General features: G+C 42.8%; 1 protein-coding gene across 2 annotated transcripts in view; it reads right to left on the bottom strand.

The window, feature by feature from the left end:
• Nucleotides 1–27,997, bottom strand: part of DNAJC21 (DnaJ heat shock protein family (Hsp40) member C21) — a 132,310-nt gene that overhangs the window by 16,810 nt on the left and 87,503 nt on the right. For both annotated transcript variants that reach the window (XM_030193022.1, XM_030193023.1), the window contains exons 10-11: nt 22,168–22,361; nt 1,918–1,999 (exon numbers count right to left, since the gene is read on the bottom strand). In XM_030193022.1, the coding sequence (XP_030048882.1) occupies nt 1,918–1,999; nt 22,168–22,361 (276 nt within the window). The remainder of the gene's footprint in view (nt 1–1,917; nt 2,000–22,167; nt 22,362–27,997) is intronic.

The raw sequence follows: 27,997 nt of genomic DNA, 5'->3' as shown, positions 1-27,997 counted from the left end.
AGAAGATAAGATGCTCGAAGACATTTCAAGTAAGTCATTCACTGAGAATAAAAGATGAGTTTCACTATAGTCTGCTTTGAATATGAATGAGAGATATTTGCATCTCTTGAAAGCCTGGCCTGTATGTGGCCCTTGAGGACTGAACTTGGACAAGCCAATTCAGACTGCAGCTCTGGAAACAGGCTGGACAAGAAACCTTGGTACTTAAACAGTATGCGTTGTGATGTGAGCAAATGGCACTGTGCCTGGAACACTTTCTTGCTTAAGTGGTCTAAGAGCCTAGAGTTTATCATCAGACATTGTAGCTTAGCAAATTTCATTTGTCTTGATTTAATGCCTTTTGAAGGATAAAATCCACATGATAGTTTGAATCAATATTGAAACATCTGGAATACCCCTGGTGAATATGAAAATTGGACTTTACTGAAACTAGGCACTGACTGAACTTTATGCCCTGTGAATTCCACTGGTCTTGATTGGTTTAGCTGGATGAAAGGAAATGCCTTTTTAAAACTTGTGAAACTATTTTGATACTATTTTGGAAACTTGATCAATTGTATTAGTTGATAAAAACAATACTCACTAATTCTAGACAGATAACAATAGAAATCAAACAAAATAAAACATGATACCTTTTTTATTGGACATAATTTAATACATTTCTTGATTAGCTTTCAAAGGTTGCCTTTCTTCGTCAGATCGGAAATAAGCAAATGTGCTAGCTGACAGTGTATATAAGTGAAAACATTCAAGCATTACTATGACAGTCTGACAGGGTGGGAGGGTAGGGGTGAGTAGAAGGCATGCATGGGGACATCAAAGCATATCATTGATATTCTAACAGGATGGGTGTGGATAGGTGAGGGGAGGGGTGATCAACAGAGAATTACAGCTTTATGGTTTATAATGGGCTAGGAAACCCATTATAAGTCCTTTCTGTTAGACAGATAACAGAAATTCATTGTTCTAAGAGTCTACATATAAAAACTTTAAGTTTAAAAACTCAAATGTTTGTACTCATCTCTACAAAGTCTACCTCCTTGAAGCATATCCCTTAACTGTAAAACTTTCTTTTCCACTGGAAAAAAGAAATAGTTTCTGGTGCTCCACCACCACCATTCAGGTATTTAAATGTATTATAACCCCTCCCAGAGTATATACATTTAGACCCTAAGTCTTATCTCAAATTACGTCCGAGGCAGATCCCACACCACTTTGTTGCCTTTTTCTGAACTGCCTCTACCCTTTGCCCTTTCTAAGGAATAGCTTATAGAACTGAACACCATTCCACGTGAGTCCTCACTTACAACCTACCATATATACTCGACTAGAAACCTATACAAGTATAAACTGAGACAACATTTTCCCCCGCTTAAGAAGAAAAATGTTAAATATAAACAGAGTCCTCCCACCTCTGCAAAAGAGAGACTGAGGTACTCGTGCATGCACAGTGGGATGCTGCCAGAACTGTCTTAAAACTATGTGTACAAGGCAGCATCCATACCAGGCTCCGTTAGATGATGCTACCCATATGTTTTTTATGACAATACATTGGGCCCGCTTGTCCTCAGAGAAAACTCATTTAGATTTCTATATCTCTTTCACAAACTTTTTTATAAAGTGAATTGAGATCCTCCATAAATTTTTAATGTGTGGCTGCCAACTGACTAGTCTCATTGCCAAGTATGCTGCCTGGTTTCTGTATACTCTTACAGACAAGATGTGGGAGAAAGACTATCACCCAACTGTTCCCTAAGGGGATACAGAGACTTCCAAAAACTCCTCCAGTCAATGCAGGACCTGGTAAACAACAGGAGCTTCCCAAACCCATTGCAGATCACAATGCCCACTAGACCATGTCTTCTCTGCAAAGCCCCACTTTCCACATACTGTACCCCCACTTTCCACATACTGTACCTCTGAGTTTTGCTCTGGTGCCACTGCTTGCCTGGCTGCTTTCTTCATTTCCTTTGCTTTCTTTCCTTTAAGTTTTGGGACACTACACAAATTGAAAATATGATTTTCAGGTAACCCAAGATATTCAAAGAAACTTTGAGCTATTAAAGATTTCCCCCCTCCCCCAATCCTATCACTTGCCTCTAAAAGTCAGCTGGTTTGAAAAACAGACGTCTGCAGGCGAATTGCACTACTGGGTTAAAATACCATATTACAAACTCTAAGACGAAACAGGCTTTTAAGTGAAGTAAGTTTCTATGAAATTTCAGGGTTTGTCATGCATTAAGACAAATGTTGCTTATTACTCAGTGGTGAAGTACCCACTGCAGCCTTAAATGCAGCCAAACACACCTAGTACATCTGGAACCTGGAAGAAAATCTAGGCTTACAGACAATTTACGTTCCACTGAATTTGAACCAGCTATACTTTGTGCAGATCAGCAGCTTTCCTGCAAGGATGTTGTGGTCCCAGCATAGCCACACCAGCACCATGCAAAAGGAGTAGCAGACATTAATGAATGGATTCTATAGTCTAATTCCTCAATAGGCATTAATACATACTATCTGCATGACAGTGAATACTGATTCCTCAAAGATAAATGCTAAAATACAATTATATGGAGTTGAGGTGTAGCCTAGTGGTTAGAGCAGTATTTCCCAAGTCCGGTCCTGGAACACCCCTTGCCAGTCAGGTTTTCAGGATATCTATAATGAATATGCATAAAAGATTTGCATATAATAGAGGCAGTGTAGGCAAATCAAGTTCATGCATATTCATTGTGAATATCCTGAAAACCTGACTGGCAAAGGGTAGCCCAGGACTGGACTTGGGACTTGGGAAACACACAGCACTGGGCTGAGAACCAGGGAAGTCCACTTCAAACCCTGCTGCTCCTTCTTGTGATCTTGGGCAAGCCACTTAACTCTCCACTGCCTCGGGTACAAACTTGGATTGTGAGTCCTTCAGGGACAGAGAAATATCTACTGTACCTGAATATAAATCATCTTGAGCTGAAAAGGTATGAACTATAGCCAACTAAATAAATATTTTAACAATAATTAAATACGCAAATGGTCAATATCTAAACCTCTTATACATGTAATACACATAAAGATGTAAATTGGTCAGTCTGATAGTTGTCCTTCTCAGAGTAATTATGTGCCAGGTTCACAAAGCCTGTACATTTCAGCCTCATTAAATGGGGCAATCCTTTAGGCATACTTAACTCATCAGATCATAACAGTGTGTACTTGTATTTTCTAAGCTTCATGCCATTACACTCCCGCTCCCACTACTCAAATAGCAGGTCCAAAGTATACAGGTGATTTTACACATGCGCACTTTGAAGCTGCTCACATAAATGGGAATAACATGCAAGGCTTCCCTTTGAAACTTGCAAACCAGCAGTATGGAAAGATGTGCAGCTTTATTATGAACAGTACCCAACGTGGTCACGTTTCGCCCACAGGCTGCGTCAGGGGTAGGAACTAATATTCAAACAAACATACATATTAAAATCGTATACATCATAAAATTCAACAGTCATACTTATTATAATAATTAAATAAAACATGTATATTGATCTTACAGCCATAACAAACCATACCAACAAAAATGTTTAAATCATGCTTTTAAAATAGGCATCGGTATAATAAAAAAAACTCCAAAACATATACAGTATGAGTGAGAAGGACCCCATATGAACTATACATTAGTAATACTGTTTAAACAGCATGGCTCTAACACCAAAATCATATCAATTTCTGTGCACTACATTAATTCCAACCATAACAGTAGCAAGAATCTGTGTTAATAATCATGTATCTTAAAAGCATCAAAAGTGAAACACTGGAAGGAGGCACATACCTATAGGGGCGTGTAACTCACTTTCACTAATAGTTAAAATCCAAATCCAAACAACCTAAAAATTAAACAAGAAACCTTTCAAATGTCAGCAGCTGAAAGGGTGTCTAAAAAATCTTTCTTAGCTGCTGATGTATATGATTTTAATATGTATGTATGTTTGTTTGAATATTAGTTCCTACCCCTGACGCAGCCAGCAGGCAAAACGTGGCCACGTCAGGTACTGTTCATATTAAAGCTGAACATCTTTCCAGACTGCTGGTCTGCTTATTTTCTGGTATTAGGCCTAGATTGCAGATCTATTGCCTCTGTTGTTTTGCTGTTCCCTTTGGAACTTGACTGATTGGCATGCTGTAAAGGCAGAGTTTACCATCCTTGGGAGCGGGAGAAACAAGGGAAGGAAATCAGTCAGTCATCACACAACGGTGACATTCAGTAGCTGAAGGCTCACTGCACAGACTAGACTTAAGAGAGATCATAGCAGAAAAAAATCTCTGGTTAGGTAGTCTGGTTGTGGAACAGAAAAAACCTGCCCAGATGTATTTAAAAAAAGTAATTAAAAAAACCCAATAAAAAAACCCATATCATGACTGAAACAAACAAAGGCTGAAGTGCCCATTAACTATTAAAAACTGCCCCATTATTAATGATGGATAGCACTTGCAGTATTATCACAGAGGTTGTTAACACAAGGCAAATTCCTCAGATGGTGTACTTCATGTGTACCATTATCTGATCCTCCCCTTTCGCTCCCAAAACACATGCTGGTCTCTTACATTTTCTCCCATCTCAGCCCTGAAGTCCTAAATACTCCCCTGAACTTACAGAGTGGCTTACAGGCTTATTTACATATATACATGATGCAGCCATACATTCAATTCCTCATCAACAGGAGGAAGCCAGTTTCTATCCTTCCAGCAGCAAATTGGAAATCATGCTAACTTCACTCCAAAGCATGCCTCATCTTGCAAAGCTCAATGACGAGAGTTGGGGACTGTCTATAGCAGGGATTCTCAACCCAGTCCTCGAGACACACCCAGCCAGTCAAGTTTTCAGGATATCCATGTTTTATTTATTTATTTATTTATTTTTATTTATTTTTTTTTGTTACATTTGTACCCCGCGCTTTCCCACTCATGGCAGGCTCAATGCGGCTTACATGGGGCAATGGAGGGTTAAGTGACTTGCCCACAGTCACAAGGAGCTGCCTGTGCCTGAAGTGGGAATCGAACTCAGTTCCTCAGGACCAAAGTCCACCACCCTAACCACTAGGCCATTCCTCCACTCCATGAAATTTATTAAAGACTTCATGGAATAACAGATAGGCCACAGGATACAGGGCTTTTCTGGTTCCTTAGTAATTCACCTCTGGATGTTATTTTTAAGTCATGTTATTTGAGTTGGAGCCAGAAAGGCTCACCTGTTTGGGAAAAACAAGGGCCAATGTTTGCATTTGTGCAGACATGCTTAGAGATGTTCTGGTCAAGTTGACATTCTCCTTGAGGGGGATCAGGTCACCTCCAGATAAGCAAATGAGATTGATGAATTGGACCAATGGAAGGTTCTGAAAAGGGGGATGCATGACCAATGGTAAACTGACAAGATGTCTGAATAAACTTTCCTCCCTGGACTGTTCACTGCCACATCATTGGATGCCCCAGGACACATAGAATTGGGGTGGAGATTCTCACAGGGGTCGATTATCTAAGTTTATTATAAAAGATGAGAACTGGAAAGGTTTTTTTGTTGTTGTTGCTGAGAACCTGCATGATGGTGAGTAGATGAGGGAAGAAAGTCTTAGAAAAGCAGAGAAGCCCTCATTTCTGTGTTAGTGGCCTAAACGTTGTCATTATCTCAGAGTAACAGGCTTGGTGAGTGTGTGGGTTAGCTATGCAAGCAGTATGACGGAGAAATTGATATTCTTTTTAGCTTTGCTAGGGTTGACTCTGCTAATGATTAACTTGTTTAGTAAGCTTAGCTAAAAGAAATTATGATTTTTTACTGATCTAGCCATGCTTCCTGTTATAGCACAAAACTTCATCTTATATCAGTAATTTTACATTGTGATTCTTTCTAATTGATGCCTGAATAAATCTCCTAATTATTCCAGAAAAAGGCTTCTTTATTTTACACCTTCTCTGGGTAAAACATAGGCTTGAGTAGGAGTCAGAACATATTTTTGTACACTTTTCCTGTAACACCCACAATGAATATGCACGAGATAAATTTGCATGCCCTTTCTCCATTGTGTGCAAATCTATTTCATATATATTCATTGTGGGTTTCATGAAAACCTAACTAACCAGGTGAGTTCTGAGGACTGGGTGGAGAACCCCTGATCTAGAGGCTCTCTTTGTATAATCTGGGGATTAGGAATGGGGGCTTTCAGACTCCAAAAACTGAGGTGAGGAAAGAAGTATGGACTCTGAGGCCTTTATTTATCTCAGGGCCAAATAACATGGCTGCAGGGCAAATACACAATATGTTGGCATTAAAATTGTTGCATTTAGTTTAATGGAATCATTTTAATGCCATTAAGTCTGCATAGCATTACCTCTCAACATCCTGCATTAAAGCAAAATATATTGCCTACATTAGAATTATTAATAATATTTATACATTCCATTTTATTAAACTATCTGTAAGCTGCTTTAGGTGCTCCCATTTGGTTTGATAAGATGGGATACAACTTTAAATAGTTACCTGCTACCTCTAATGCAGCTTAAAGAATAGACATCTAAACTAGATCAAGATAAATTAGGACTTACTTGCTAATTTTCTCTTTTGTCCCTCCAGACTGCACAGACAAATTGGTTATGTACTCCCACTGCTGCTCCTTGTGATCTTGGGCAAGTCACTTAACCCTCCATAGCCTCTGGTACAAACAGATTGTGAGCCCTCCTGGGACAGAGGAATATCCAGTGTACCTGAATGTAACGCACCTTGAGCTACTACTGAAAAAGGTGTGAGCAAAATCTAAATAAATACCAGCACAAGGAGACTGAAAACCACTGACTGTATAAACCCTTTAAGTGGGCTGTGCAGTCCCCCCTAGTCAATCCACATATAGCCAAAGCAGATGGCCCCACCCCTAAAAAAAAAAAAACACTGTCAACTGCCTACTTCCCTTTTAGCACTGCCCGTCCTCCAGCTAACCAAGGTAACCATATGCTGCTCGCGCCCGGGAAGTATCATCAAACCTCTCCTCGTTAGGAATACAGCCTACACTACCGAGACTGAGCCTGAGCTGTGACTACACAGCATTTACATGTACTATCCTTTTTTTTTTTTTTTTTTAAAGTTGTTCAAATGGCTGTAAAGAACCAGTCAAGTAAAAACCAACCTGAATAACCTGACCTCGAAGCCAAAAGCACCAGCACTATGACATCCATTATCTGCGCAAAACAAAACAAAACAAAACAAAAAAAAAACAGATGACAAGTCAAAATAAACTAAACTAATGTCTCCTTCTATAGCGTCCCTCCATACCGGCACAGACAAATGGAAAGTACCAAAGCTGTAACCATTATGGGTGGGAGCCCCCGACTGCAATACCCATGCCCCAAAGGCTACATCCTGCCACACCTGTGTATCCACATGATAGTGACGCACAAAGGTATGTAAAGACCACCAGACTGCCGCTTTGCAAATGTCTTGAGGAGGAACCAGAGAACATTCTGCCCAAGAGGCCACTTTGCCTCGTGTACAATGAGCCTTAAGGAAAAAAGGAAATAGTTTTCCTTTCAAAAAAAAAAAAATGCAGATATAACCGCCTATTTAATCCACCGGGCTATAGTAGCCTTGGAAACTACTGAACCTTTCTTAAGACCACTCAAAAGAACAAATAGTATACAGTTTAAACTAGAGGGTGGGGTGACAAAAGGAAACAAGGGAATTCAGAAAGTCACCCCCAGAATAAACATGATGAGAAAGATGCCCACAATGGAACAATGTGGCAATCAATACACCAGTCCTCAAAAACACGCCACACCCAAACATACACCAAGGAGGTAGAATGTTTCCTTGAACTCAGGAGCATCGAGATTACCTAACCAGAATATCCCTTCTTCAGAAGGCGTGTCTTCTCAAGATCCAGGCTGTAAGACAAAATGGAGCAGGATTGAGCACATGCACCAGACCCCGAGACAGAAGACCCTCCGTGAGCGGAATATGCAGGAGTTCCACTACCAGAAGCAGCATCAGATCCCCGTACCACAGTCTGCAGGGCCAATCTGGCATGACCACTACCACCAGACTGTTGTGGCGACCAATTCTCTGAAGAATCCTGCCTAATAGAGACCACAGAAGAAACAAGTACAGGAGCCCAGATGTCAGCCAACTCTGCATCAGAGCACCCAGACCTTCCTCCTGAGGGTCCACCTGTCCCATATAATGAGCTCCCCAGCTTGAGGCTGGCATCCATCACCACCACTGTCCACCAAGGAAGGTCCAGCACCATGCCCCATGAGAAATGGCGAGGATCCAACCGCCAGTGCAAGCTGCATCTCGTCTGACCCCTGGAGAGGAAGCTGAAACTCCAGGGCTTCAGATTGAGGGAACCACCTGGAAAGTAGAGCATCTTGCAGCAGCCTCATATGGGCCCATGCCCACTGAACCATGTTCAGGCTCGCTGCCATGGAACCCAATATTTAAAGATAATCCTGAGTTCAAGAATACGACGACTGCAGCAACATTTGAATCTGAGCCTACAACTTTTGAATCTTGCTCTCCAGAAGACACATTCCCCCCAGCAGCATACTGAACTGAACTTACAGATATTCCAACCACTGCGAGGGAATCACCTGACTTTTGGCTAGGTTGACCACCCAGTCCAACAACTCACTTGGTCACTGAAAGCCCAACAACTCACTTGGTCACCGAAACACTCTTGATGGAACTTTGCTCGACTCAATCAATCGTCCAGAGACGGGTGAACCAAGATTCCCTCCTTCCGTAGTGCTGCAGCCACAACCATCATTACGTTGGAAACATACAAGGAGCGCTGGCTAACCTGAATGGAAGTGCACAAAACTGATAATGCCTTTCCAAAATCTCAAAGCAAAGAAATTTCTAGTACACCAGCTGAATAGGGATATGCAGGTAGGCTCCCATCAAATCCAGGGACGTGAGAACTCCCCAGACTGCACTGCCACAATGACCAATTTTAGGGTTTCCATGTGAAAAGAGAGCATAATAAGGGCCCGAATCACCCCCTTCAAATCCAAAATGGGGTGACACAAACCTTCTTTCTTCAGCACAACAAAATAAATGGAACAGAAGTCTGCACCCCACTGCTCAGATGGAACTAGAACGACTGCCCCGAGGTCGACCAACCTTTATAGAGTGGCTCAAACTGCCTCTGCCTTCCAAAGAGCCTGACAAGGGGACTCTAGAAAAGCATCCTGCAGAAAATGGGCCGAACTCTAGAGCACAGCCATCGTGGACCACCTAGAGAACCCACTGAGCTGAAGTAATTCGGGCCCACCTCTGATAAAACTCCTTTAAACCATGCCCTTATCTGAACTGGAAGGTGGGCCCGAACAACTTCATTGGGAAGCCTGACCGGGGACTGCCGCAGACAGGCCCATGTCCCGACCTCTTCTGCGACAACCCCAAAAGGACCGAGTTGTCTGTAATAAAAACGACTATGCTAAACAGCCCCCTCCTACCTGGTTTATATCGGCAGGCCTCCATGAAATGCCCTCTGTCTGAAAGACCTCTGCCAGAGGATAAGCCTAAGCCCTCTACTAATCGAGGAGCCTTAGTTTTTCCTAGACACTTAACCAACTCGTCAAGCTCCTCACTAAACAAGGACTCTCTAAAGGGGAACTTACTGAGCTTAGATTTAGATGCCACATCCGCTGACTAGCCTTGCAGGCACAAGGACCATCTGGCCACCACACTGAGGGCTATGAACTTGGTCAAAGAATGCAACAAGTCATACATGGCACCCATCTCAATCTTCACAAGCAACCTGGTCCATGAGGGCCCAATCATCCAACATTCTATCCAAGACTCACTCAGCACAAGGAAAACAGGCTCTGGCCACCAAACCACCACAGATAGAGGCCTGAATCTCCAGTGCCACTACATCAAAACTGTTTCAAAATCAGATTCCATTCTCTGATCCTGATGATCCTTCAGAGACGTGTCGCCATTAATGGGGATCGTATTCTTCTTAGTGACCGCAGAGACTACTGTGTCCACAATGGGAAGCCGCAGGGGTACTATCCTGGTCAGGGACAGGGTACAAATGTACAATGGACCTCTAATATCTTGATGCATAGGGAACGACTTGGTATTTATTTATTTATTTAATTGCATTTGTATCCCACATTTTCCCACCTATTTGCGGGCTCAGTGTGGCTTACAATACGTTGTGAAAGTAGAAATACAATTGGTCATAATATGATTATGGGTGCGTTGTGAAGAGTTGTGTGAAGATAAGGTCAAAGTCAAAATATCATCTAAGAATAAAGCAATGGAATGTGACAATGGGGAAATTATAGGGCGATGGTACAATAACGAAAGGACTTTAGGGTGTAACAGTTTTGTCTATGAGTGTGGTTTTGAGTGTGGTGACAGTACGGGGAAGAGAGTTCAGAAGAGAGTGAATTGGTGTTTTTCTATAGTGTGTGAGAATTCATTTGTTTTGGTCCTTGCAGTAGATGTTCTCAAAGAGATGAGTCTTCAATAGTTTGCGGAAGTCGGTTAGTTCGTAGGTCGTCTTCAGGCTGCGTGGTAGTGTGTTCCAGAACTGCGTGCTCATATGGGAGAAGGTTGATGCATGCAGTGCTTTGTATTTTATGCCTTTGCACTTAGGGAAGTGGAGGTTGAGGAAGGTTCGGGATGATCTTTTGGCGTTTCTAGGTGGCAGGTAGACTTCCTGATCCTTTTCAGCAAAGGATCGATGGTCTGTGGAGCCTCTTTGAGCTTCTCCTCAAACCTCAGTACCGCCAACACCTGCACAATCAATTCCTGCAATTCTTCCCTTTAGAAGATGTGCACAATGAAGGAATCCTCCCCAGGAGGCAACTCCTCCATCCAGGCATCAATCTTCCCCGCTCACTCAGAGGACTCCTCCAGAGCCCACTCCTGCTCATCATCAGAAAAAGAATAATCTGTCTCCAAAAATGCTCCTCCTTTCAAATCCAGCCTACATCTTTTTTTTAGGGGGGGGCGGGGGGGAAGAGGCCTGTCCTGATGACCCCCTGAACCAAGTCTGGTACAACCCCAGACTCATGCAGGCAATAGGCTTTATACATTGAAAAGTTGAACGCTGGAGAGAAGGCCCCCAGGTGCTTCCAGAGATGGCCCAGCATGAGATTCAGCTACAGGGAGAGAAACTGGCTCCAACTACTACTACTTAACATTATAGATACAGCTGACAATAGCAGCAGTTTCCACCAAAGCCGGGCCCACCACAAGCACCTCATCAGCGCTAGGATGTATGTCAGCCACGACTTCCTTGTAGTCCGAGACCTCCAAAGACGACCCTGGACCAGCTGCAATGGTCAATGCAGTATCCTTGCTGTCCGAACAAAACATACACACCCCAGAGTTGTCCAAATCCCTCCACAGAGAGCAGTGTTTGAGTCTAGCAGCACATATAGCAACAGGACTGCTAAAGGGAAAACCAGCCCCTGCAGAACACTGGTGTTTCCCCGTGGAAACCCTAGTAAACACCAAACACGCAAGAAGGGCTGTGAGGCAAGCTGTTGCACAGGCTTTTAGCCAAACTGCTCTAAGTGCTCCGGGCTGAATTTATATAATGTGAGCACAAATAAATCAAGCAGGCCTCCCCAAGCACTCAGAAATGACTGTCCCAACCAGAGCAGGTCAGCCGAGGTAGCAGAAAACCTAGAGGAGAGAGCGGGGGAGGAACCTGGTCATCCAGGTTTGGCACCCTACTACCAAGGCAAAGGAGACTCCCGTGGACCACTGCCTCAGTCCAGCAGAAAGGGAGCTAAAAACAACTCTGAGAGGCAAAAAAACAAAACAAAACACCACAAAACAGGTTTTTGTTTTTTTAAATAGTTGACCAACCAACCCTCACAAATCATCTAAGGCCTAACTCCCAGAACTGTACAAACTTATCACATCTACCATCTGCTTGAGACTGAGAACAGACTGACTGTGGGGACTGCACAGACCACTTATATGTGATATAGAAGTCAGTGGTTCTCAGTCTCCATCTGCTGGCAGAAGTGCATAACCTATTTGTGTCAGTCTGGAGGAACACTATAGAAAATTAATTTTAGATTCCACTGATTTTAATGTTATGTAAAGCCCAATAAACAAAAACTACATTTAGTTTAATCGCTTAATACTGAAGCAGTAACCCATCTTCAGCAACTCAAAAGTCATCGTATCAGGGAGAACCCTGAAAGAGTATTTGTGGCACAAAAGGGCGATCTTAATTCTACTTTTAGTGTACAAGGATTAAGTAATGTTTCTATATTCCCCTGGGCTCACTGATCATGATTTACATCATGTTTGTCTCCCACCCAAATAGGTATCCTGTTTTCCCTTGATAAGAACAGACTGCCATTATACATATCATTAGAACGGAAAAACAAAAGACGACAATTATGTGTGACACCCCGCTCAAAAGAAAGCTAGCAATAAATACTATCTCCTTCCTGACCTCACTTCATCCGTATGTAAATGTGAATACTTTGTCAAATAAAGAACCAAAGGAAAAGGAAGAGATTTCAGATTTAGCTCACACCTTTTCCAGTACTAGGTCAAGGCAAGTTACATTTAAGTACACTAGGTATTTCCATCTCCTCAGAGGGCTTACAATCTAAGTTTGGGCAAATCACTCAACTCTCCAATTGTCTCAGGTACAAGGTTACAAGGAGTGGTAATGAGATTTGGTCTGGGCTTTCCTTGTTCTCAGCCCATTGCTCTAACCATAAGGCTATTTGGGTGTGCCCACAGTAGAAGAGGCGAGGCCAATCGAATTTCACTTATGGTGCTGAAAATGGCCCAAAATCCTTTTTCTGCCCAGTTTTGAATTCGGTCAAAAGGTTATGGCCATGGTTTTGACTGAAAGTGGCCATGTGTTTTCAGTGGAAGCCAAAAATGTGTGTTTTGTCCTGTCTCCCTTCCTCCCCTCCCTCCGAACAGCAGTTGCTTCTTCCTCTCTGCTAGCCGGTAGGTGCCCTCCTTGAGCCTATCTCACAATCCTTGACAGTCTAGGGGTGTAGCCAGGGCAGGAGTGCTCTGTAGTCATTCCTGTCCATGCTGGCTCTGCTCTCAAAATGACTGCCACAATAGGTCACAGCAGCTATTTTGAGAACAGAGCTGACATGGGCAAGAACGACTGGGGTTTACTCCTGCCCTGACTATACCACAAGGGATTGTAAGGTAGTCTGGAGGGGAGCTAATCTGTGCATTTTCTCTTTGTAATGTGATTACAATTAGTGCAGTTATGATCTTGCACAGTAGTTTATATGGTAAATAGTGTGCTCCAAATAAATGCTTTTGATACAAAAATTTAGCAGGAATTTAAGTCTGTAAATTTGGGATAAGCTCTTTAGGAACTAGCCTCTCTGTGAGGATACGACATCAGCTATCACTCCGAATATGGCACAAAGTCAGCCATTGTAAAAGCACTGTGGCTTTTACTTTCAGGTTTCATTAAAGGAGCTCCATGTGTGCGGAGATTATTTTGCTTGTAGGTAAAATATGGTCTTTCATTATTTAATTTATATATATTCTGGCTTGGAAACAATTCGGGCAATTCTAAAGAATTTCCAAGCTCTGTTGGGTATAATGAAGATGCAGTAATTTAATCAAACTTGTGGCGTGCAGAACTTAGATTCTATGAGAAAAGAATCTGTACTGATGGATTTCAAGCACATGCACCGGTCAACTTATAATGTTAGTAGAGAAAGTGAGGATACATACCTGTAGCAGGTATTCTCCGAGGACAGCAGGCGGCTTGTTCTCACGAGTGGTCGATGTCTGTGGTGGCCCAGGAAACCGGCAAAATTTTGCAAGGAAAATAAAAATCTTTTAAGAATGCTCTGGCGCGCGGGCACAGCACACCGCGCATGCGCAAATGGCTTCCCGCCCGCGGCACAAGCATGTCATCCTCAGTTTAATACAAAGCAAAACAGAGATCTAGAACAACTCCAAAGGGGAGGAGGGTGGGTTTGTGAGAACAATCTGCCCGCTGTCCTCGGAGAATACCTGCTACAGGTATGTATCCTCACTTTCTTCAAGGACAAGCAGGCTGCTTGTTCTCACGATTGGGGTATCCCTAGCACCCAGGCTCACTCAGAACAATGAAAAGAGGTCAATTGGGCCTCGCAACATAGATTGACCTGAAAGAAACACAACTAAGTGAGAGTGCAGCCTCGAACAGAACAGAAATGGGCCTAAGCAGGTGGAGTTGGATTCTAAACCCCGAACAGATTCTGCAGCACCGACTGCCCGAACCGACTGTCGTGTCGGATATCCTGCTGAAGGCAGTAGTGAGATGTGAATGTGTGGACTGATGACCATGTTGCAGCCTTGCAAATCTCTTCAATAGAAGCTGACTTCAAGTGAGCCACTGAGGCAGCCATGGCTCTGACATTATGAGCCGTGACATGGCCCTCTACAGTCAGCCCAGCTTGGGCATAAGTAAAAGATATGCAATCCGCTAGCCAATTTGAGATTGTGCGTATTCCGATGGCGACTCCTCTCCTGTTGGGATCAAAAGAAACAAACAACTGGGCGGATTGTCTATAGGGCTTTGTCCGCTCCACGTAAAAGGCCAATGCTCTCTTTACAGTCCAAGGTGTGCAACTTGTCTTCACCAGGGCAGGTATGTGGACGGGGAAAAAATGTTGGCAAGACAAATGACTGGTTCAGATGGAACTCCGACACCACATTTGGCAAGAACTTAGGGTGAGTGCAGAGGACTACTCTGTTATGATGAAACTTGATGTAAGGTGCATGCACTACCAGGGCTTGGAGCTCACTGACCCTACGAACTGAAACAGCCACAAAGAAAATGACCTTCCAGGTCAAGTACTTCAGAAGGCAGGAATTCAGTGGCTCAAAAGGAGCTTTCATCAACTGGGTGAGAACAACGTTGAGATCCCATGACACTGGCAGAGGTTTGAAAGGGGGCTTTGACAAAAGCAAACCTCTCATGAAGCGAACAACTAAAGGCTGTACAGAGATAGGCTTACCTTCTACACGCTGATGATAAGCACTAATTGCACTGAGGTGAACTCTTACGGTCTTGAGACCAGACTCTGATAAGTGTAGAAGGTATTCAAGCAGGGTCCGTGTAGGACAAGAAAAAGGATCTAGGGCCTTGCTGTCACACCATACGGCAAACCTCCTCCATTTGAAAGAATAACACTTTGTCGTGGAATCTTTCCTGGAAGTAAGCAAGACTTGGGAGACACCCTCTGAAAGACCTAAAGAGGCAACTTCTAAGCTCTCAACATCCAGGTCGTGAGAGTCAGAGACTGGAGGTTGGGATTTAGAAGCGACCCCTCGTTCTGGGTGATGAGGGTCTGAAAACACTCCAATCTCCACAGTTCTTCGGAGGACAACTCCAGAAGAGGAAACCAGATCTGACGAGGCCAGAAGGGAGCAATCAGGATCATTGTTCCTCGGTCTTGCTTGAGTTTCAGCAAAGTCTTCCCTACTAGAGGATGGGAGGATATGCATACAGAAGGCCTGACCCCCAATGCAGGAGAAAGGCATCTGACGCTAGTCTGTCGTGGGCCTGAAGTCTGGAACAGAATTGAGGGACTTTGTGATTGATCTGAGTAGCAAAAAGATCCACTAAGGGGGTGACCCACGCACAGAAGATCATGTGGACAACGCCCAGGTTTAGCGACCACATGTGAGGTTGCATGATCCTGCTCAACCTGTCGGCCAGACTGTTGTTTACGCCTGCCAGATACGTGGCTTGGAGAAACATCATGACGGCACGCCCAAAGCCACATCCGGATGGCTTCCTGACACAGAGGGTGAGATCCGGTGTAAGAATTAACTCCCGATGGACAATTTGGAGGCTTGGATTCCAGATTGAGACTGTATCCTAACCGGACTATTTGAAGAACCCACCGGTTGGAGGTTAGAAGAGGCCACCTTTGGTGAAAAAATATTAACCTCCCCCAACCGGTAAGTCGTCCGGAATGGACACTTTCACTGTGGCTATGCTGCACTGGAGTCAGTCAAAAGCCCGTCCCTTGCTTTTGCTGGGGAGCCGAAGAGGCCTTAGACGCACGCTGTTAACAAGAATGAGCACGCTGGGACTGAGCCTGGGTAGGCTGCCGAGAAGCAGGAGTGTACCTACGCCTGTTACAGGAATAGGGAGCACTCCTCTTCCCTCCAAAAAACTTCCTGGATGAGGAGGTGGTTGCAGAAGACGCCCGGCAGGAGAGAGAATCCATAGAATCATTGTGCTTTTTGATCTGATCAACCATGTCCTCTACTTTTTCTCCAAAAAGATTATCCCCGGCAAGGAACATCCGCCATTCGCTGCTGGATCTTATGATCTAGGTCAGAGACACGCAGCCATGAGAGTGTGCACATCACTATACCTTGAGCAGCTATTCTGGATGTCACATCAAAAGTGTCGTAAGTACCCCTGGCCAGGAATTTTCGACACGCCTTCTGCTGCCTGAGCACCTGGTGAAAAGGTTCGTCCAGCTGCGGAGGAAGAGCTTAGACCAAACTAGACAGTTGCCTCACTGAGTTCCGCAAGTGGATGCTCGTGTAGAGCTGGTATGTTTGAATCTTGGCTGCGAGCATAGCGGCATGATACATTTTCCTCCCAAAAGAATCCAAGGTCCTAGACTCTCTGCCTGGGGGCACCGAAGCATAGTCCCTAGTACTCTTGGCTCTCTTGAGAGCAGAATCCACCATCATGGAATCGTGAAGTAGCTGAGACTTCACCATAACCGGCTCTCCGTGGACTCTGTATTGGGACTCAGCTTTTTTGGGGACCACTGGATTAGAGAGAGGGAATGGCCAGTTTCGCAACAGAACTTCCCTGAGTTTGTTATGCAAGGGAGCAGTTGCAACCTCTGTAAGTGGAGAAGGATAATCCAAGACCTAGAGCATCTAGGCCCTGGGATCATCCACAATCTCTATTGGGAAGGGAATATCCTTAGACATTTCCCGAACAAAAGAGGAAAAAAAAAAAAAAAAAAAAAGACACTCAGGCGGAGACATCCTTCTCTCAATGGGCGGAGCAGGATCAGAAGGGACCCCATAGGACTCTTCTTCAGAAAAGTATCTGGGATCTTCCTCATCCTCCCACGAATGCTCATCTTCGGTATCGGACAAAAGCTCTCTAAGAGCAGCCCGAACCCGAGCCTGTCTCGACGTCAAGGAATGACGACCTCGAGGGTGATGTCGAGAAGTCGACCCCTGCTTGGACTACGGCGAAGCTTCCTCCGCCGACGTCGAAGAACAGTCGACCTGGGTGGCAGCTGACGCCGAGGTCAGGGACCTCATTACAGGCGAAGGACCAGATGCCGCTTCAACAGACAGTGCAGAAGGCGCAAGCACCCCTGGCACTGAAGAAGACTGGAGCAGCAATCCCTCCAGGAGTTCTGGAAGAAGGGCCCTGATGCGCTCGTCAAGAGCCTCCATCGGAAAAGGCTGCGGGGCCGGTAGCAGAATCTGTGGGGGCTCGAGAGCCGGTACCACGGTCCTCTCGATGCCGACGCTTCTCGGGTGCCGAATTTCTCGGCTCCCCAGAGCTCTCGGTACCACTCATGGAAGGAGATCGATGACGGTGCTTCTTAGCCTTCGCTCAACGCCCGTCGAGACTCCTCAGTACTGAAGAGAAGGATGTAGAATCCTCACGCCTCCTCGGGGTTGGGTCTGACGAAGGGCGGTCCCGGGGGGCCTGCATAGCAGTAGGCCACGAGACAGGTGGAGACCCACTCGATGCCTCGCTGCTCCCAGCACGACGTGGTCGTTCGGCAGCCATTACCTGTGCTCTCAAAGTTGATGCTTCCTTCGACGTCGACGACCTTGGTACCGATGCCGAAGGACTGGACCGATCCGCAAAAATTTTTTCTTCTTGAGCCTCCCGAGACACTTGGGTCTGTTTTTTCAAAGGACACAGCTTACAAGAAGCTGGTAGATGACTGGGCCCAAGGCACTGGAGACACCATGCGTGGGGGTTGGTACCCGAGATGGTCCGGTCGCACCGAGTACAACACTTGAAGCCGCTGGGTGTCCTCGATGACATGGACGGAAAAACGGTGGCTGCGAAATTAAAGGACGCGATTGTGCCAATCAAAAAGATGACTAAAATGATACCGGGGATGGGACGACTTCCCTATGAAGAAAGACTAAGGAGGCTAGGGCTTTTCAGCTTGGAGAAGAGACGGCTGAGGGGAGACATGATAGAGGTATATAAAATAATGAGTAGAGTGGAACAGGTGGATGTGAAGCGTCTGTTCACGCTTTCCAAAAATACTAGGACTAGGAAGCATGTGATGAAACTACAGTGTAGTATATTTAAAACAAATCAGAGAAAATTTTTCTTCACCCAACACATAATTAAACTCTGGAATTAATTGCCGGAGAATGTGGTGAAGGCGGTTAGCTTGGCAGAGTTTAAAAAGGGGTTAGACGGATTTCCTCAATTACTACTTTAAAAGGAGTGAAGCCTGTGAAAACTGGGATTACTTTAATCAGTGGGATCTGAATTAGAGACTTAAATATATGTATTGTTAAATAACTTCTGGTTTTTAAAAGAGAAAGAATGTAATCAGATCTATTATTTCTAACTAATATTGGACAATAAGTATGTTTACTGTTTAAATGATCTCCTTGTCTTGTCTCACTCTCCCTATTTAGTGGTCTAAGGAAGAGAATAGAATTACCTGACTGAAATAATTCCTATATATTACTTTCTCTGTATTTCTGGCAAGTTATTTTATCGCTTGTAAAAATTTAAATGGTTATAAATAAATAAATAAATAAATAAATAAATAAATAAATAAAAAAGGGGTTAGACGGTTTCTTAAAGGATAAGTCCATAAATCACTACTAAATGGACTTGGGAAAAATCCACAATTCCAGGAATAACATGTATAGAATGTTAGTACGTTTGGGAAGCTTGCCAGGTGCCCTTGGCATGGATTGGCCGCTGTCGTGGACAGGATGCTGGGCTCGATGGACCCTTGGTCTTTTCCCAGTGTGGCATTACTTATGTATATGGAAAATACAACCCGGCCGCGGAAAAAGAAAAGAAAACTTAAACTTTGTGACAAAAACTAATGAAATAAGGGAACTACACTAGAAACAAACAAAAAAAAAATTATTTTATTTTTTAATTTTGCTGAAACAAACAAAAAGAAGCGGTAACAGACGACGTCTCCTGGGCCATGTTAGAGGAACAAAGCGAAAACCGTGCCACCTCAGATGCGGAAAAAAGGAAACTGAGGATGACACGCTCGTGCCGCGGGCGGGAAGCTGTTTGCGCACCGGAGCGTTCTCGAAATATTTTTATTTTGCTTGCAAAATTTTGCTGGTTTCCTGGGCCGCCGCGGACATCGGCCAATCGTGAGAACAAGCAGCCTGCTTGTCCTTGGAGAAATTATATTACAATTAATCAAAGTTTATCTATTAGAAAATAATTTGAGAAATATATTGCTCGATTGTAATTTTTCAGAACATACAGTCTTCACGTTCAGTAACATCATTGTGCTTTTCTATTCTGGACTGTGCCTCAGGATGGTATAATAACTGCAGCGTAGACCACTGTCTGGATTCCTTTACCCTATTTTAGTAAGAATCTATATCATGCTTGTCCTTTAACTAAATACAAAATGGGGAAACATCTTAATGCTACTTTCTCTAGTTACTTGTACACAATTTGAGTAAGCATAAAAATCTAGTAATCATGATTTTTTTTTATACGTTCTCACAAAGGTCACGTCTCAGAAAATATTTAACTACATCTGCATTGACTTGGGAACCAGACTCATTGAGAAGTCCTAATTACATAGTAACATAGTAGATGACGGCAGAAAAAGACCTGCATGGTCCATCCAGTCTGCCCAACAAGATAAACTCCGCCTTATTTTCGAAAGAGAAAGACACCCGTATTTCGACCCAAATTGGGAGATGGGCATCTTTCTCCCATGGGCGCCCAAATCGGTATAATCGAAAGCCGATTTTGGGTGTCTTCAACTGCAATCTGTCGCAGAAACGGCCAAAGTTGACAGGGGCGTGTTGGAGGCATGGTGAAGGCGGGACTGGGGCGTGTTTATAGGCCGAGAGATGGGCGTCCTTGGCCGATAATCGAAAAAAGAAAGGCATTTTTAGCGCAAATTTGGGTCACTTTTTTTGGACCCTTTTTTTTCCACGAACAAGACCCAAAAAAGTGCCCTAAATGACCAGATGACTACCGAAGGGAATCGGGGATGACCACCCCTGACTCCCCCCGTGGTCACTAACCCCCTCCCACCCAAAAAAAAAAAACTTTAAAAACTTTTTTTTTCCAGCCTGTATGCCAGCCTCAAATGTCATACCCAGCTCCATCACAGCAGTATGCAGGTCCCTGGAGCAGTTGTTAGTGGGTGCAGTGGACTTCAGCCAGGTGGACCCAGGCCAAGGCCGATCCCCCCCCTCTACCTGTCACACTTGTGGTGGTAAATAGGAGCGCTCCAAACTGCCCCCAAAACCCACTGTACCCACATCTAGGTGCCCCCCTTCAGCCATAAATGCTATGGTAATGGTGTAGAGTTGTGGACAGTGGGTTTTGGGGAGGATTTGGGGGGGGGGGGGGGGCTCATAACCCAAGGGAAGGGAGCTATGGACTTCAGAGGTAGTTTGCTTTGTTTTTTTTAACTGTTACAAGTGCCCCCTAGAGTGCCCGGTTGGTGTCCTGGCATGTCAGGGGGACCAGTGCACTACAAATCCTGGCCCCTCCCACGACCCAATGCCTTGGATTTGGTCGTTTTTGAGCTGGGCGCCTTTGGTTTCCATTATCGTTGAAAAACGATACCGCCCAGCTCAAATCCGCACAAATCCGATGTATTTGGCTGGCACAAACCGTATTATCGGAAAAAAGATGGACGCCCATTTTTTTTAAAAAATACGGTTTGTCCCGCCCCTTCACGTAACCGTTCTCGGAGATAGACGCCCATGGAGATGGGCGTTCGATTACGCGTTCGATTATGCCCCTCCCTGTGCGCCCTGACTCAATATTAAGACCATTTATTTTACTTACAGTTTGTATGAATATTTTTGGATTATGATTCTTACTTCTGATTTGTCTATACAGCTTGTACAAGTTATTTTTGTTTTAATCATTTTAAAATTGTGTATGTTTTTATAGTCACCTACCTAGGAATGTGGGCTATATTTATTTTACTTTAAAAAATGATCTTTTTACGGAAACTTGCCATCTTAACCTCATCTTCGACAAAATATATCATAAAGAACACGCGTAACTCTACATTCTTTAAGATATCCAGGAACGTTCTCTAATGTCTTTTGCTTTCACACTATCATGTACTTAATGTCTATGACTTTAATACTATCATGTATCTCACCATCATGCACCCAACACTTCTGCTAACACAAACTGTATACTTTTTTCTATTTCCAGTACTATGTATTTCACCATCATGCACCTAATACTTGCTGTAAAACCAAATGTATATTCTTTTCTATTTTCAGTTTCCATGATGAATTGTAAGCCACATTGAGCCTGCAAAAAGGTGGGATAATGGTGGATACAAATGCAATAAAATAAATAAATAAATTTATGGAGTCTGACCATACACAAGAAATGAAGGCTTCTAAACAGTCCTCTAGTCTTACAGCGTGTTTAATAGCTGCATCACAAGACCAAATCTCACTCTGGAATATATATTCTTGCCCTATATCCCTGTTTGTTACAATTCTTGAGTTTGTATTTGTTGTATGAGCTCTACCTCTACTTTTACTTTGTTTTCATTTATAGTCACCACAGACTTAGTCTTATACTAATCTGTAAATTAACACTATAGATATATCATGCAGATCTAATTAAAATGGCTATCCCAGTTGTCAGCTTGTGATTGCAGTTCCTGGGACTGGAAGGTAACGATCTGCTATGGGTTTAGCAGAGGGCTGCTGACGACAAGCTCTGACAATTACCAGTGGGCCTCACTGATTCACATTCACACAACCAAACTATAGTTTTCGGTTTTGGACAGTTTCAGCTGCAGTTTCAGCTGAAACTAAAGTTTCGGTCAGACTCTACACCCAAGATCCATAAATACCCTTCTAAGCGTATATGTTGCTGTATTTTATGCATCCAAAAAAGGCATTCCACCCTAACACGAACAACTCTTTCCAGTATTTGCTGTTACCTTTTCAAGTCACTGCTTCTTGTTCTGGGCTCTGCTTCATTTATCAGAGGTTCTGAAGCATGGCTTGTGACCTGGATACTACTGTTGTGCTCCTCCTTAAAACTCTCCTGCTGCAAGCTGACATCCTCTGGTTCAGCACTTATGGCTTCTTTAGTATTGCCCTCTGCAGGGATATCATCTTCCTCATCTGAAACCTGTGAAGAGAAGAAATGACAATGCTCACACCTACTTGCAATATTTCATATCGTCATTCTGCTGCAAGCTCACCTTTTCCTTGCTCCCGGCCCACCCAGCCTTTGCCATGCAACAGTCACCTTGATAAATGAACTGAAGTCTTGGCAGCCATTTTAAACAAGTAGCGGCAGCGAAAGGATCAGTGGGATCCCTGCGGTCCTGGAAGGGATTTCTGCGGTATCCGCAGGAATCCCGCTATCCCCGTGCAGCTCTCTATGTTGCAGCTGCCTTTTCTGTGGGCAAAAAGTTGTTGGAAAACACCAGACACAGACTAAGCAACCAAATCCATGTTCACTGTAACCCTAATCTGCCCTGGAAATACTTCCGCTCGGTCCACCCAAAAGTATGCACACTTTGGAAACGCACACACGTTCAGGTTATCAGAAGGTGACAAATTTCAGGCAGGTCAATTTACCTACATTTGACTGCAAAACCTCAGAATGGACTGCATCCTAAATATGAGTTAACACAGCGTATTATACCCCAAACCCCTGCATCCCAATCCCATTACTACAGGATACCTTAATCAACATCCATATTCCTACACTAATCATATCAACATCACAGTAACACTCTCCCCACCTGCCTCATTCTCTATATTCTAATATTCCTCACAAGAGCACTAGACCATGCCCAGAAGTAAAACCCACAGTGGATCCACCCCCCCCCCCCCCTCCACCCCCAGCTTGCATCAGTTCAAACCCAGCATTAGAATTAGGGGGAAATACCTAGAATGGCCAGTGAACCAAGGACCTGCTTAAATGGCTAAGCTAACTTCTTTTAAAAGTCAGGTAGTTTAGTCCTAAGTGGGCTTCCAAGAGAATAGAATTTCATGACGTGCAATGTTTAGTGGCCAACTTTACAGATGGAACTGCTAATAAAGCCTACTGTAAACATCGTAGTAATCTATAAAGCTCCAACCAACAAGTGATTTTGCTAAATACTACAAAGTATCTCAGACAGCAGGGGCTCTTAACCTTTAATTTTCCCATATTTCTTTAACTAATCAATAAAACCCTGGCACTGCCTTCCTAAACCACGTGTACCATGATTACATATGTTGCTGTTAGCTGCTAGCCATGCTGACGGCTAACATGTCTCTAAAATTACATTAATACACAATTATACTACCAAAGAAGCCACACAAAGCTACAACGCTACACAAATTGTACATAATGTTGTTGAATAAAATGACAGTTTAAAAACGATGCATACTAGATTTTAAGACCCTTCTCTATACTGTGACTTCTTCTTGCATCTTTTTTATTTGGGGGGGGGGGGGGGGGGAGGGGAGAGGGGGGTACAGGCACCACTGGTTAAGAACCCTTTACCTAGAAACACTATTGAATCCTGAACTCCACAGGAAGCCAGTGCAGGTAATGAAGAAATGGAATGATAAATCGGTACTTTTCTTTTTTAACTCTCAATCAGAACTGCAGCTGTATTTTGTAGCAACTGCTCACATCTTAAATTCACAGCAAGGACACCAACAGGATGAACTGACTACTGTAATTCCCCCTAAAACAAGACCAGGGACCACTTACTGTCAGGATATCCTTTTTATTTTTCAGAAAGGCTCATATCTGCCAAGTTGCCTCCAGTACATAATTAAATCCTATCTACCGGAGGCACTTATGCACTCACTGATAAATGGGAACCTAGCAGCACTCACTGGATACTGACAACTTCCTTAAGGTGTTTATGTTTATTCTAAGATTTGAGGTGTTGCAAAGTTACAAGTTAAGAACAAAAGATAACATGCAATGCTGGGTCAGACTAATTCCATTGAACTAGTTTTAAACATGCATAATTTTAAACACGAAACAATTGCTAAGCATAGTGGAATTAGAACAGGTACAGAGAAGGGTGATGAAAATAATAAAGGGGATGGGACGACTTCCCTATGAGAAAAGGCTTAAGCGGCTAGAGCTCTTCAGCTTGGATAAAAGACAGCTGAGGGGAGATATGATAGAGATCTATAAAATAATGAGTAGAGTGGAACGGACAGACATGAATCGCTTGTTTACTCTTTCCAAAAATACTAGGACTAGGGGGCACGCAATGAAGCTACAAAATAGTAAATTTAAAACAAATCAGAGAAAATATTCCTTCACTCAGTGTGTACTTAAACTCTGGAATTTGTTTCCAGAGAATATACTAAAAGTAGTTAGCTCAGCAGGGTTTAAAAGAAGTTTGGATAACTTCCTAAAAGAAAAGTCCATAAGCCATTATTAAAATGGACTTGGGGAAAACGCACTGCATTTCTAGGATAAGCAGCATAAAACGTATTATATTGTTCTAGGATCCTGCCAGGTACTTGTAACCTGGATTGGCCACTGTTGGAAACAGGATGCTGGGCTTGATTGACCTTCAGTCTGTCCTAGTATGGCAATACTTATGTTCTTATGAAGGTAGAACATGATCAATTGAATGGTCCTAACAGAGAGAGAGAGAGAGAGAGAGAGAGAGAGAGAGAGAGAGAGAGAGAGAGAGAGAGAGAGAGAGAAAGGAGTCAATCAGCTGGTCCTAACTGAAAAAGAGAAAAGAGTCAATCAACTAAATCTTCATATGGCCAAAAAGGCTTTCACAAACAGATGCGTTTTTAACAGCCGCTTCAATTATTGGAAGTCTTCACATGATCTCAGGTATCCGGGTAAAGCATTCCACAAGAATGGGGTAGCAACAGAGAAGGCCCGCAGTTTTGTCTCTACGAAATTATATGATTTAGCAGAAGGTAAACACAGCCGATGGGACGTCACGGATCTTAGTGCTCGTTTTGGTTTATATGATTGCAGGGTATTTCGAAAATAGGCTGGAACACTCCCAAATATGCATTGATGAGTCAATACAAGAGTCTTGAATTGAACTCTGTAGGGTACAGGAAGCCAGTGAAATTTTTTTTTTTTTTTTAAAGTTGGAGTAATGTCTTCAGACCTTGAGATTCCAGAGATCAGTCGTGTAACTGCATTTTGGATGACCTGCAGAGCTTGGATTCGGGATGATGATATTCCCAGAAATATAGAGTTACAATAATCAATCTTTGTCAGTACCAAGTTCTGTACAATCGTCCAAAAATCATATGGTGTTATCATATCTTTCAGCTTGTTCAGCATGCAAAGTTGAAAAAAAAAAAAGAGGTGGAAATCACGAGGTCTTTTTTGCATTGTCAAATTGGTGTTTAGGAAGATTTCCCAACTATAGACAAAGGGCTTCATAATCACTTTTTCACCCTGATAGTCAAACACTGAGGGTAGAGATGAGTCCAGAGTCCTACCTACATACACTATTTCTGTGTATTTAAAGACATCTTAGCCTGTCCCATCCAATCAACAATTTTGTCAAAAACTGTTGATTGGATGGGACAGGCTAAGATGTCTTTAAATGTTGCAAATACATTAGTGTTCTTCAGTTTTACAGTTAAGTCCTGATCATGTTTGTTAACAGGGATAATGAATTGTACACCATCTGTGTATATTCTGTACAATATGTGTAAGTCTTGGAAAACATCCCCTAGAGACATCATGAATAAGTTAAACAGTACTACTGAGAGTGCTGAGCCTTGCGGTACACCATGTGTGATTGGAAAGCTACTGGAAATTGTTTCCTGTACTTTAACATGAAATCTTCTTCTCTGAAACTACGAGAGAAACCAGGATAGGACTTATCCACCAATGCCAAAAATCTGAAAACGTGTCGAGTAGGAGTTGATGGTTAATACTGTCAAATGCTGATGCAATATCAACTGTGATAATGCAGAAATTAATGTTCTGGTCCATTCCAATCCTTAATTCATCCAGCATCGATAGAAGCAAAAATTCTACACTATGGTTAGGTCTAAAGCCATACTGAACGTCATTTAACAAATGATGTTCTTCTACAAACTGCATTAGTTGGTGCAATATATTTTTCTCAGTAATATTTGTTAAGAACAGTAGAACTGAAATTATTCTAGGTGTTGATTTTTTTTAGGAATAGCTTTACAGTCGTCTCTTTAAGCGAGCCTACCAATAAACTTTCGTGTAGAGATTTATTCACTAGATTTTTGAAAAAAAAGGAACAATTATCTGTGGCACTGATCTAAATATTATCGAAGAGCAGGGATCTTCTTGCGCTCTTGTGGGCGATAAGCTTTTTACCAATTCCTCTATCATGTTTTCATCTACCATGAGGGATGAATTCGAGGGATGAATTCCAAGCATGATCCATTACTTCTTCTCTAGATGTGGACAGGCTCTAAGAAGTAGGTACATCCCTTTTTGCTCATACCCAAAGATAAGTGATGGCTTTCCCAAGATTACACCACTATTAAGATCTTTTCCTCCAGATCTTCTCTAAAAAAATTTAAACCCTGCTACCCTTACTGCTTTGACCATATCTTAAAGCAACAAATTCCACAGCTTAGTGGTACATTCAGGAAAAAATCCATGAAGCTAATAGGTAGCATATTAAAAACAAATGGAGGAAGTACTGTCCAACTTTCTTAGAATTTATTTGAAAAAGTAAACTACCGTTCCTTATTTACACACATTTGTCAGCCGCATTCCCAAAACTTCCATCCAAGGTGATGCACAAAGAAAGTAAACAAAAAAAACCTAACATTTTAAAAATATAACTATATACATAAAGCATACAAAACACAGGAGTAGCAGTCCTTATAATTCTCTTATCAATACATAGTTCTTTCAAGATAACATTGTATACCGTTCTGCTTGCTAATTCAGAAGGACGGTATATCATCTGAATAAACAAACATAACATCGCCTTAATGCTATTTTCCCAAGGGCCCACCAACCTAAAAAAAAACTTAGTTTCCTATACTGAAGATACCTCAAAACAATGCTCCTTATCTCAAATCGATTTCAACATGCTGCCCAGGAAGGACAAATCAATTCTCACTCTTCCATGAGTAATATGGGCTTTTATCTTGCATTACTTGAAAACTTAACTGCCATTAACTTTAAGCAAGGCCAAGCTGCCACCAGTAGCCAATGAAGTTGTGCTAGCAGTGGTTGTGCAGGAGATCTCAATTTCTTTTACTGATATAGCAGACTCAGAAAAAGTACAGAGAAGAGATAGCTAAGGGGTGATATGATAGAGCTCTATAAAATACTGAGTAGAGTGAAACGGGTAGAGGTAAATCACTTGTTTACTCTTTTCAAAAATACTAGGACTAGGGGACATGCAATGAAGCTACTAAGTAGTAAATTTAAAACAAACTGGAGAAAATATTTCTTCACTAAATATGTAATTAAACTCTGGAATTCATTGCAAGAGAATGTGGTAAAAGCAGTTAGCTTAGCATGGTTTAAAAAAAGTTTTGATAATTTCTCAAAAGTCCATAAACCATTTTTAAGATGGACTTGGGAAAATCCACTGCTTATTTCCAGGATAAGCAGCACAAAATCTGTTTTACTGCTCTGAGATCTTGCCAGATACTTGTAACCTGGGTGGCCACTGTTGGAAAAGGATATTGGGATTCATGGACCTTTGGTCTGTCCTATTATGGCAACTCTTAAGTTCTTATGTGCCTCCCTACCTGAAGGCGCTGAAGCATAGGTCTTGTAGCTTCTGGCCAGCTTGAGAGCGGATTTGATCA

Source organism: Microcaecilia unicolor, chromosome 2, assembly GCF_901765095.1.
Source record: "Microcaecilia unicolor chromosome 2, aMicUni1.1, whole genome shotgun sequence".
Classification (NCBI taxonomy): Eukaryota; Metazoa; Chordata; class Amphibia; order Gymnophiona; family Siphonopidae; genus Microcaecilia; species Microcaecilia unicolor.
Note: the sequence above shows the minus strand (reverse complement) of the source record. Positions and strands in the feature narration are given on the sequence as shown.